This window comes from Phaenicophaeus curvirostris, chromosome 22 (genome assembly GCF_032191515.1).
Source record: "Phaenicophaeus curvirostris isolate KB17595 chromosome 22, BPBGC_Pcur_1.0, whole genome shotgun sequence".
NCBI classification, from domain to species: domain Eukaryota; kingdom Metazoa; phylum Chordata; class Aves; order Cuculiformes; family Cuculidae; genus Phaenicophaeus; species Phaenicophaeus curvirostris.
In genome coordinates, this window is record NC_091413.1 from 7,199,708 (window position 1) to 7,211,910 (window position 12,203).

The window sequence follows — 12,203 nt, forward strand, 5'->3', positions numbered from 1 at the left end:
CTTGGAAATCTTAAATATAGGCAAATTAAGTGTTTATAAAGGAGAAAATCAGCTGGACCGGTGACTATTTATACTTCACTTCTCATGTTTGATGGCATTAAAGCAGCTGGGAGATAGAGCTGCAGGTGAATGCTGCTTTTCCTTACTGAATAAATCTCTTATTAAGAAAATCAATAATGAGGAGCCAGTTTTGATTGCTCTTCTCAGACAGAAAGTAACTGTACTGAGGAGGTGGGCTGGACCACGTGCCTTCAGTTCCTAAGCCATCACAGGTAGCAACAGGTAGGGACGTGTGGTGGGTAAAAAGCCACCATGGGATCTGATTTCATTTGCTCTGTTTAATTATGAGAGCTGCTCTCAATAGTTTTATCTGTTCTCATCGTGGAGCTCTGCTGATTACACTGAGAATCCAGGGTTAAAGATGCAACTCAGCTGCTAGAAGAGGATATCCTGTCATCTTTATTTCTATTTTCCATTCCTTGCATTCATTTTTCTTTCAATTTTAACAATCAGTTACTTATTGGAAAATGCTTTTAATGTTTACTGAGCATGTTAAATCCTGATTATATTCCCCCACGTGTAACCTGAATGGGTGGGAAGTGGTTCAGTAACCCGAGCTGGGGGTTGGGATCCAGGACCTCCTGCTGTCCCAGCTCTCCAGCTGATGCCTTCAGCTCCCAGGGACATCCCGGGTTAACCTCTCTCCTTCGGTTTCAGATGGGGGTGACAAATCCGACACGTTAGGGAGGGTTATATGGTGATTTTATGGATAAAGACAAGCTGAAAACTTGAATTGCCCTGTGTGCAGGTGCAGAGTCGCTGACCTTTCCCTTGCAGGGAGTTTCCCTCGCCAGCAGGACACTGCCTGTGCCTACCTGGCTCCTACCTGCTGCTCTCTAGCCATCAGTCTCCATCCTCCGCTCCCACCAAATACTCGGACCAGCTCAGAGCCCAGCTGCTTTAACCATTTCCCTCCACCTTCAACAGTTTAAAATCTTCACTGCTGCTTGTTTAAGTTGGTTTTATGTTTGTTTTCCCAGGCAGGATAGCGAATGCCTGCATTCATTCCCTAGAGGGCCTTTAAAATAGCGAGCGGCTCCGGCTGCTCTCTCCGGGCTCTCGAGCATCACGCTGCCCCCCGTAAGCGATGTTCACTCCTTAGATCTCAGTACTTGTCCATCACTGTCCTGCAGCGAAGCTTTTGATTGTTTTGTGGTGGTTTTTTTTTCTTTCCCGTGGGTTTATTTTGCATAGAGTGTGACATTTTGGTTTCGTTGTGGTGTTTCTGACTCTTTGTGCCTTTCCTTTTGTGTTTGTTTCTCCCGCCTTTCCTCAGTTTGCAGCGGGGCCTCGACCTGCCCATCACCAGGTACAGTACCCTGCCCCTTCATTATCATCCTAAACTAATTACCTGGGGGAGGCGGGTGGTTGGCGATGGTTCCCCACTAACTCTGACCGAAGGCTCCTTCGGAAACCTGTTAGATACTAGCACACGTGTAACCCCGCTAACAACCTGCCTGCAACGCAGAGTAACACTGTTAATTCTTGATTGGTGTCACTGTACTCGTTAACTTAACACTTAATGCTGTTTCCGTAGGGAAAGAGAACCCGTAGAGATTGCTGCCAGGTATTTGTGAGACTTGCTTGCCTTTTCCAGTCCTTAGAAACTTGGTTGAGTGTTTCCCAACTCAGTCAGTAGGTTACGTTGCCTGAACTGAAGACATCAATGACAACCGGGCGTTCACATCCCTGGGAAAATCATAGAATCATGGAATGGTTTGGGTGGGAAGGGACCTCAAAGCCCGTCCAGTTCCACCCCTCTGCCATGGGCCCCACTGGATCAGGGGGCTCCAAGCCCCATCCAACCTGGCCTTGAAAAAAGTCCTACTTTTCAAACTCGGAGCAAGGCAAATGACTTTCCAGTTTGTGCGTTTCTTGTGTGATACGCCTGGTTATCTGTTATCATTACATTGCTTAATGTTGTTTTTCCTCACCCTATAAAAGCCAGTCATTTAGGAATCTTTGTTGTATTCTTGTTGCATGATTTGGACTTTGAGGAATAGCTCTGGCTGATGAAACTCATGGGCATCATTTATTAGGGCAGCAGAAATTCCCAGAGGACCTCTTCGTAGAATCATAGAATCACTAGGTTGGAAAGGACCCTCTGGATCATCGAACTTCAGCATCTGAACAGATCATAGAATCATAGAATTGCTTGGTTGGAAAAGACCTTTGAGATCATTGAGTCCAACCATACTTGTCCACTACTAAACCGTACCTCTGAGCACTTCGTCTACTCATCTTAAACCCCTCCAGCGATGGGGACTCCACCACCTCCCTGGGCAGCCAGGTGCTTCCAGATGCACTGGTTGTTTCTAGCCTGGTCAAGGTGTCCAGAATCATCTTTTCTGTCAAGTCCTACATTCATCCTGGCCAAAACCCTTTTCCCCTGGGCCTGGCTTTGCTGCTTCCTGTAGCTTTTGAGGAGACAGGGGTGGAGCTGATGGGTGGAAGAGAGGAGGAGAGGCATGACAAGTGCAGGAAAGCTCTCCCTGATTCAGTTGTTTCCCTATCACTCTTCCTTCTCTTGGCTTGGAAGGCACAGGTCGTTTCCACAAAGTTGATAGGAGAAGAAAAACCCCATCACATTAACTCTTGTGTTGCTGGGACAGGGGCTCAAGTCCCAGAAGGTTTATTCCAGGAGTGTTCTTTTATTTCCATCTTGCTCCTGTTAGTTTGAGCAGTTTAGTCCTGTAGAGATGGGCATCTTTGGGAAAATGCTGTCTCAGGAGAGAGGTAAGTACATTAGGTGGGCACAGACACCCGAAAAAAGCTGTTAATTGTTGTTCCTTCCCCTTCAGAGAGCAGCGTGGAGGCAGCATCCTTCCAGAGCAGGGCAAAGAAAGGCTTAAAAGGTAGAATGAGGCATTTGCGCTTGTTTGCTCGCAGGGAAATGTCATGTGAGAGAGGAAGAAGTGATTTTTGTGTGTGGCAAGGGATTTCACTGACACGTGGTGGTGGAGGAATGTTTGCAGGGTGACTGGGCAGTTTAGGGAACGATGGAATTAGCATCTTGTTTAAATACTTTTGTTCTTGACCTTAACTTCAGGTCTGTGTTTATATTAACTGATACCGAAAATGCATCACTGTCCAGAAACTTGTTAGTTCTTTCCTAGGTCTTTACTAAGGCAAATTCTATATTCACTGTGAGACATATAATCACAGAGTCATAGAATCACCAGGTTGGAAAAGACCCACCGGATCATCGAGTCCAACCGTTCCCATCAATCACTAACCCATGTCCCTCAGCACCTCGTCCACCCGTCCCTTAAACCCCTCCAGGGAAGGTGTTTTAGGGGGTCCCTTAAACACCTCATGGAATCGTTTGGGTTGGAAGGGACCTCAAAGCCCATCCAGTCCCACCCCTGCCACGGGATCAGGGGCTCCAAGCCCCAACCAGCCTGGCCTTGAACCCCTCCAGGGATGGGGCAGCCACCACTGCTCTGGGCAACCTGGGCCAGGGCCTCCCCACCCTCACAGCAGAACCTTTCTCCCTAAGATCTCATCTCAATCTCCCCTCTTCCAGCTGACAACCATTCCCCTCATCCTCTTCCTGATCCAGAGCCCCTCCCCAGATTTCCCGGAGCCCCTTTCAGCACTGGAAGCTGCTCTAAGCTCTCCCCGTTGCCTTCTCTTCTGAAGGCTGAACAACCCCAACTCTTTCAGCCTGTCCTCATACAGGAGGTTCTCCAGCTCTTGGATCATCTCCGTGGCCTCCTCTGGCCTCGCTCCAACAGCTCCATGTCTTTCCTGTGCTCAGGACTCCAGAACTGATAGCTGTAATCTTCGCATAAAAATTACAGAGCATCCCATGAGCAGGTTTTGGAGCAGGAGTCTGGAGGCAGCACAGCCTTGGAGGAACTGATTTCAGCATTCGCTGGTGTGACTTTACCACCAACCTTATATATTTCTTATAACAGGCTCCACCTGTGATGCAGATTGGGGTGGAGAGGGGAGTTTTGCCGCCAATCCGTGCAGGGATGTGGTTGTTGTTGAAGCAACTTGATCCTGAACCCAAAACTGAGAGGGCACTGGCGACCAACATAAATAATCCTTCTCACATGGGAAACTTTTAACACATTTAAATTGTGTGACATAAGCAGCAGGCTTTGAGACTGAAATTTTATAACCTAAAATGTCCTAAATAAATAAATCTACAGTAGTGATGCTAATATTTGTTGCAACCAAGCAATGAGCCCTTCTAGGAAAGAGGTTTGCATCACTCCCAGTGCGGTGTTGTTAACGCGTGCCTCATCGATTTTGTGTCTTTTTCAGTCCAAGCATGGATTATTTATTCTTCAGCGTTGTTTCCTGTCATTATTAGATCTTTAAAGCACTCCAATTAGCTTCATAAGCAGGGGGTTTGTTGGTTGGGAGTGCTGGGTGGTCAATAGGCAGCTGGTGCTGTAGAAAGTGTGATCAAACTCTGGAAGAGGAAATGTTGGGATGGGATTCAGGTTGCTGTACAAGTGGTGGCTCAAGGTAAATGAAACCAGCTGCACCGATTCTCATCATGTGTCAGTGATCCAGGATTCCAGTAGCACGGCACCAGAAACCTCTCATTCTATAGGAGGAAGAAAGCGAGGAGTTTGTGGCAGTATTGTTAAAAACAGCATCAACTTGTGTTTTTCTCCAAGTGCCATAGCAGACCGAGCCCCTGCCCGGCTGGCTGCTCCATTTCTCACTTCATGCATGGAGCATCCCCTTTTTTTTCTTTCTAAATGAGGCTCTTGAGTCACTTTGTTGCCTCTGATCCTCCTGAAACACAACTGAAAATAGCCATTTTCTTCTAATTGGAAGTCCAAAATGTAGAATAACCCTTCATTTAAGCAGCGACCTCAGGAGCTGACGGGTTGTTTTGAAATGGGTGCTTAGAAGAAGCCACTGTAATTAAAACCAGAAATAGGTTCCCTTTCTGACTTGTGTTTGAGGTTGATTTCACTTGAGGTTGCTGTTGTAGTTCCAGTTTTAGGTTGGAGTGACTCGCACCCATTTGAACGAGGCTTCCACAACAGAGCTGGGTTTCCACGTGCTGTTGGTGAAAAGCTTTGTGATTGGGAAAGGTGAGGAATTTAATCCCCAAGATGACTCAAAACTACCTGCTTTGCAGCTTTTAGGCGTATCCCGAGTCAGAATACCATCAGAAACGGCTCCCATGGTTGCTTCTCTTTCCTCTTCCACGAGCATGTGAAGGAGCTGCCAGTTTTAAATCCCATTTGACACAAAAAGTGGGGGCTTCCCTCTGTTTTATCATTTAGTAAATGGTAAAAACAGGCAGAAGGTAAAACCAGGTCTCGCGTTGTGCCCACAGGGCTGCCCTAGGATGCTGGTGGGGACTGGGAAAACAAGATGAGGACCTGGGGACTTTCTGCTGCAGCTCCTGCTCTTGGCACCAGATCTTTATGTCTCAAGGCTGCAGCTTCTCGGCTGAGCCCTGGTGCTGGGCTGAGGTTCAAAAGGTTGAATACAGCATGCCAAGTGTCATCTGCAGGTGGAGGTGGTTCCTGCTGTTCCTCGTTCCTCATCCAGGTCAGGGTCAGGTTATCCCAGAAGCCTTCTTGGTGGGACCACAAAGATAAAAAAATAACGGGGCTGTCTCAAGGTAGGAGAAGCTTAACTGAAGCAGAGAACTTTGCGATTTGATAGCACTGATGCCAGCTTGTTGAATTTTCCTTTTATTTCCTTTCTCTGCACCCTTCTGCAGGGCTTTGTGGACCCAGCACAACTGCCAGGCTGGATCTGTTCTGGAAAAAAAATAGACAGGTGCTTATTCATGTTGTGTTTGATGGGCTGAGCTTAGCATGGGCTTGTTTTCAGTCCTCTTATGGTGATTTTGTTCTATGGTGAAGCTTTTAGAGTCAGGAGGGAGGGCACAATGGACATTCTGCTAGAAGCGATGACTTGGAGACACAGAGTAAATAGAAAATCAATTAAAATGCAGTGGTGGTTTATCAGGAGGAGGTTGGCACTCTCTTTGGTCATTGATTTTTCTAGATGACAGCCTCTTATCTGGTTGGCCTACAGCAGACTTCCCGCAGACTTTTGACACGAGGTCATGTGGGAAGAAGCAGGAGAAGGTGAGAGTTAATAAGAAGATAGAGGGCTGTGTATGTATAAAGAGTCGCTGAGAAGTAGATGGCAGGGAGTGCTGAGAAGGGTAGGCAGGAGGTCAGCCATGGATTTCCTTGATATTACTGTTAATTACTCTGGCACAATTATCATAGAATCATAGAATATTTTGGTTGGAAAAGACCTCTGAAATCCTTATGAGGAACGGCTGAGAGAGCTGGGGGTGTTTAGCCTGGAGAAGAGGAGGCTGAGGGGAGACCTCATTGCTCTCTCCAACTCCCTGAAAGGAGGTTGTGGAGAGGAGGGAGCTGGGCTCTTCTCCCAAGGGACAGGGGACAGGACGAGAGGGAATGGCCTCAAGCTCCACCAGGGGAGGTTCAGGCTGGACATTAGGACAATATTTTTCACGGCAAGGGTCCTTGGGCACTGTCAGAGGCTGCCCAGGGAGGGGGTTGAGTCCCCTTCCCTGGAGGGGTTTAAGGGACGGGTGGATGAGGTGCTGAGGGACATGGGTTAGTGATTGATGGGAATGGTTGGACTCGATGATCCGGTGGGTCTTTTCCAACCTGGTGATTCTATGATTCTATGATCCTATGATTGAGTCCAGCCATACCTGTCCACTACTAAACCAGATCCTTGAGCACCTCGTCTGCCTACCCTTTAAACCCCTGCAGGGATGGTGGCTCCACCACCACCCTGGGCAGCCCAAGAGCCCTTTCAGGGAAGGAATTTTTCCCGATGTCCAATCTGAACCTGCCCTGGTGCATCTTGAGGCCATTGCCTCTCATCCCATCACTGTCCCTTGGGAGAAGAGCCCAGCACCCACCTCACCACAACCTCCTCTCCAGGAGCTGCACAGAGCGATGAGGTCTCCCCTCAGCTTCCTCTTCTCCAGGATAAACCCCCCCAGGTCCCCACTGGGCTTGTTGGTACTGGGGAAGCCCCGCGCGGAGCAGAGGTGCAATTCTACCTTTGTCTTTTCCAGAAACCCTCCCTTGAGCAGGTAGATGAAAGGCTGTTGAGCTGAGGAGAGCGCGTTAAACGGGTGGGCTGGAAGAGTTGGGCTTCAGGCAGCTGATCTCAACAGCATCTACAAGGGTTTGGTTGTGCTCTGCTCTGTAATTATATCAGGAGAGCGACCCTGGGAAGGAAAAAGTTAAAAGACCCTATTGTCCAATAATAACAGCTCTAAGATGAGCCAAGAAATCCCTCCGGAGCAGAAGTGGACAGATAAGGTGCAGGACCGTAACTCGAGGACCAGGGCTTAGCTCCTCACTGGTTGCTGAACAACTGTGCAGCGTGTTTCCTGCTAATTAGACCATCGTTAGACTCAGCAGAGCTTTGTTTCTGAAGGAGGCAGCCAGGGAAGGGTGGATGTAATGTGGGGTTTCTTCCTGTGGCCCAGGGTGGCTTCATTCAGGGCCTGAGAGGGTCCTGTATGTGCTCTGCTCCAACTCCTGCCCTCATTAGAAGACAGAGAGACAAAATAACTCAGATTTTAGTCTCCTGGTGTTCTCCCATGGGGCATCATTAGTGTTCCTTGGAAATGTTCTCTGTGCAGACATCTGTTCAACCTCACCAGATGAATTTTCTAGCAAATCAAGTCAGAATAGTGAAGGTTTTCTAAGACTGAATATTGCCAGCTTAGCTTTGGGGGGACAGGAGCAAGGAGAGAGGAAGGATGGAGTCTGCCAGCCAGGGGATACTGGTTTTGAACACTGAAACCCACACAGATCAGAAGCGCAGTGCTCTGATGGTACCAGGTTTCCATTAGTTTTGCCTACAAAGGGTGGAGCAGCTAAAAGTGATCCAGAGCTCGGCGGTTGGCACTTCCAAAAGCTTCTTGTGGTCTCGTTGCTTGGAATAACGGATCTGCTTTTCTTCTCACTGCGTCCATCTTCCTACCCCTAATGAAAACCTCCTCCTTTCTCCTCTGTTTCTGGATCTGAGCTACCTGTGGGAAGGTATGGGCAGCGTGGAGCAATTTTGAGAGGCTGGATCTTTTAACCTGGAGTTTCCTTGCTGGAGGTTCTCCTGGTGCTGCAGAAGAGCTTAGCATGACCATGGTGGTATTTAATGCTTGGGAGAGGAGCAGCCAGTGCAACACAGCACCCGTTTTGGTTCACAGAATGTGTTTTCTGTACTTTCTTTCCTTCTGCCACAGGCGGAAGGCGAGTCAGCTAGTGTTTCATGCCGTGGAGTTTCTTAGGCACCAGCTGCCAGTAACAGAAATGGAAAGCTGTCCATAAATGAGGAGTTTCTGCACTGTTAAGGTTTTCCCCAGCGATTTCAGGGACGTTATTAGTAGGGTACATGGGTACAGTGGAAACTTGAGGAGCGAGGTTCGCACCTGCAACTTGCACCGGCAGAAGATTCCATCTCCTGCAGCAAAGGCTCTTCCATGCCGCCCCGTGGATGTGGTTCTTGTCAGTAGAGAGGCAGGTCTGGCTTCAGCCTCCAGCCCATTTTACCTCTGCATTTCCACCCTTAGAAAGTTTGCAGATGACACTAAGCTGGGTGGAAGTGTGGATCTGCTGGAGGGTCAGGAGGCTCCAAAGGGATCTGAACAGGCTGGACCGCTGGGCTGAGACCAACGGGATGAAGTTTAACAAGGCCAAATGCCAGGTCCTGCACTTGGGGCACAACAACCCTGAGCAGCTCCAGACTAGGAGAAGTCTGGCTGGAAAGTGCCTGGAGGAGAAGGACCTGGGGGTGTTGGTTGACAGCGACTGACCATGAGCCAGCAGTGGCCCAGGTGGCCAAGAAGGCCAATGGCATCTTGGCTTGGATCAGAAACGGCGTGGCCAGCAGGTCCTGGGAGGTTCTTCTCCCTCTGGACTTGGCCCTGGTGAGACTGCTCCTCGAATCCTGGGGTCAGTTCTGGGCCCCTCCCCACAAGAAGGATGTTGAGGCTCTGGAGCGAGTCCAGAGAAGAGCAACGAAGCTGGTGAGGGGGCTGGAGAACAAGAGGAGTGGCTGAGAGAGCTGGGGGTGTTTATCCTGGAGAAGAGGAGGCTGAGGGGAGACCTCATTGCTCTCTCCAACTTCCTGAAAGGAGGTTGTGGAGAGGAGGGAACTGTGCTCTTCTCCCAAGTGACAGGGGACAGGACAAGAGGGAATGGCCTCAAGCTCCACCAGGGGAGGTTCAGGCTGAACATTAGGAAAACATTGTTCACTGAAAGGTTCCTTGGGCAGTGGCAGAGGCTGCCCAGGGAGGGGGTTGAGTCCCCTTCCCTGGAGGGGTTTAAGGGACGGGTGGACGAGGTGCTGAGGGACATGGGTTAGTGATTGATGGGAATGGTTGGACTCGATGATCCAGTGGGTCCTTCCAACTTAGTGATTCTTTGATTCTATGATTCTATGCATAAACAGAAGATTGTGGTGGATGTTGACCTCCCCCACGCACACAGTCTGGGGGGAGGCTTCTGCTGTGACCTGCTAACAGGTTAGAAATGGTCATTATCAACAGTTTGCAGTGAAATAAGAAAGAACTTTTCCACTTTAGGATGTCTTTGGCTGTTGAAAAGTGGCAAACTCAAGTTATTCCCACCGTAAATTCAGCGTGTGCCCTTGTTTCATGCAACACTCGTGTAGTTCCCTCCATCTAATCAACAGTGCAGGTTTTGTTAGTGCAGGAGCATTGCAGCGCGTTGCTCTGCTGGTTTTCTTCTTGCACCCTCACTGCCAGACATCTCTCCTCAAACAGACGCTTTTTCCTGACTCAGATCACACTGCACCATGTGCTGTGACAATTCTCTATCCACATTCACAGAGCAGGACGTAAAAGCTTCTCGGTGGTTTTCTAAGCTGTGGATTCATCTGCAGCTTTCATGGGCAAATCTCTTGGTGTAGGAGTAGCTTCGGTAGCAAAGTCTTGGCTGGAATGACCGGTTTGAGTCCATCATGGCACGTACAGAGGCATCACAGTGTCCTTTGCTGTTCTCCATTCTCCAAATGCCGAGGCAGATGAGCCCTGCTCGTTCTTCCCTTCCTTAGGGCTTGCTCTCTCCATTTACGATGTAGTTACCACAGGCTGTTTGCATCAATGCACTTCATCATGCAGCAGTCTCGGATGTGACTTAGGGTCACCTAATTATTATTGACTTTTTGCTTAACAATTAAACAAGTGGCACTTTTCATCCTTCCCGACTTGGTGGGGAAGTGGAGACCAAATCCATGACTTGAGCAAGGGTTTCTGATCTATCCACTATCTCCGTATCGCTGAAAGGGACCAGAAAGGGAAAGCGTTTATTGTTTTATGGATGGAGTAAGCATGAAGTCTCTCTGTAGTATCCAATTTCCTGAAGTTAATCATGAATTGGAGGGGGGTTCTTTTTTTAATTTTTTTTAACTTTTATAAACTTCCATATTAAACTTCTCCAGATGAGTTTCTCACTCCGCTTTGGGATTGTGGTAGAAGAGTCTTTGGGACCAGTTCAGTGCCTCTTTCTTGGTGTTTCTGCACGAGAGTAGTAAACAGGCTAGGAAGGTGAATGGAATTGTGTGCAATTAGGGTGCATGTTATATCCTATTCCTTCCTATTGATCTGTAAGCTGTTCCATTGGCTTTCTTTCTGTTTCCTGCTGCTTTCTTGCTTCGTTCTTGAAGGGAGGATTCAGACCCATACAGGTAATTTTAACTCCTGGTTCTGCATGGCATAAGTGTCTCTCTCACTCGTATCATCACTCCGTTAGTGAATGCGTTAATGTCTGATGCATATCTTACTGACTGAGTTTCAAGAGCGCAAAGACTCCAGAGCGAGGGCTTCCAGTGCCATCAATGCTCCATCCCGTGGATGCTGGTGCCTTTCCCAACGCGTAAGGGTTGAGAACGGAGCGTGTACCGGTGGGCTGCTTGGTTCCCTGGACCCGGTCCATCTGCGTGGGGCATCACTTCATGCGGACGTGGTAGAAGAGTTTGGGGCCACCCTGGAAGAGGTTGCCACCTTTCTGAAAACAGAGGGCAAACCGAGTCGCTCAGCTCAGGTTGTGTTCAGGGATGGGCACGAGGCATCTCTGGCCTCTGTGAAAATCTGGCTTTTGAGCTGTTCCAGAGGTGCACTGGAACCTTCTATTTCCCTCACCTATTTATGAAGGTGGATTTTTTGGCAGCGAACCCACCTTACAACAAATATATTTGACAAAAATCATTTTCCTAACACTCACTTTGAAAGCTGAGCTGAATAATTCAGTGGATACAAGCTGATAATTATCAAAGTTTCTTGCCTTCTAAAGCTATAGCACAATCTCGCTGCTCACAGACGAACAGAAATTGTCCTGCAGCTTTCTGAATGTGTGGCAACCCTTTGGAAGTAGCACTACAATCTTGTAATGACCTTCCAGATTCTTTCCTGGCAAGTCTGACCAGTTCTGTTCTCTCTCTCTCTCTCTCTCTCTTTCCTCTCCCCCTTCCCTGCTCTAGTTTTTTCAGAGGCCTCAGATCCAGCCTCCAAGAGCCACCATCCAGAACAGCAGCCCTTCCATCCGTCCTGGTGCGCAAACGCCGACTGCGGTTTATCAAACCAACCAACACATCATGATGGTTAACCACCTGCCGATGCCCTACCCGATGCCGCAGGGCCCCCAGTACTGTATCCCGCAGGTAAAACGCGCTCCCCAGGCACCCAAGACCCGCGTTTGCTCCATCTGGATGTTCTCAACCCCTGCTGCGGGGTCGGAGCAGGGTGAAACGAAGCCGGTAGTGACATATTGAACCTCTGTCCTTCTTCTCTGCAACGTATTTGGTTTTCTGAGCATGGAAGAATGAATTACCTTTTCGAGTTTCCTCAAATAGTAGGGGACTGAGCTCCTGGAAAGTGTTTGCTGCTATAAATGTATCTAAATTGACCTAATACCTCTACAATTACTCTAAAACCTTGGGCCTTGTACAACACAATGCTGCTGAAATCAGGGGAAGGGCTGGTTTGTGCTCCAGCTCTCATATCCTCCCCGTCTGGTCTTCAGAGGTGATGTGGTTTGTGTAAAAGTAGAATCAGTTTCTAACTTGGCTGGGCCGGCGCTAAACTGTGACAAGAGAACAGGTTGTTTCTTACAGCAACATTTCTGGATCTGTAA

The 12,203-nt window shown here is 48.6% G+C and overlaps 1 protein-coding gene across 20 annotated transcripts in view; it reads left to right on the forward strand.

Annotated features, from left to right (window-relative positions):
• Positions 1–12,203, forward strand: part of EIF4G3 (eukaryotic translation initiation factor 4 gamma 3) — a 152,705-nt gene that overhangs the window by 72,043 nt on the left and 68,459 nt on the right. For 6 of the 20 annotated variants that reach the window (XR_011338996.1, XM_069874857.1, XM_069874854.1 and 3 more), the window contains 3 exons: positions 1,337–1,369; positions 10,738–10,758; positions 11,551–11,730. Coding sequence is in view for 19 of the 20 variants with exons in the window: in XM_069874857.1 (XP_069730958.1) it covers positions 1,337–1,369; positions 10,738–10,758; positions 11,551–11,730 (234 nt within the window). In the remaining variant the exon portion in view is untranslated. The remainder of the gene's footprint in view (positions 1–1,336; positions 1,370–10,737; positions 10,759–11,550; positions 11,731–12,203) is intronic. The other 14 variants (XM_069874865.1, XM_069874868.1, XM_069874863.1 and 11 more) reach the window with 3 other exon arrangements.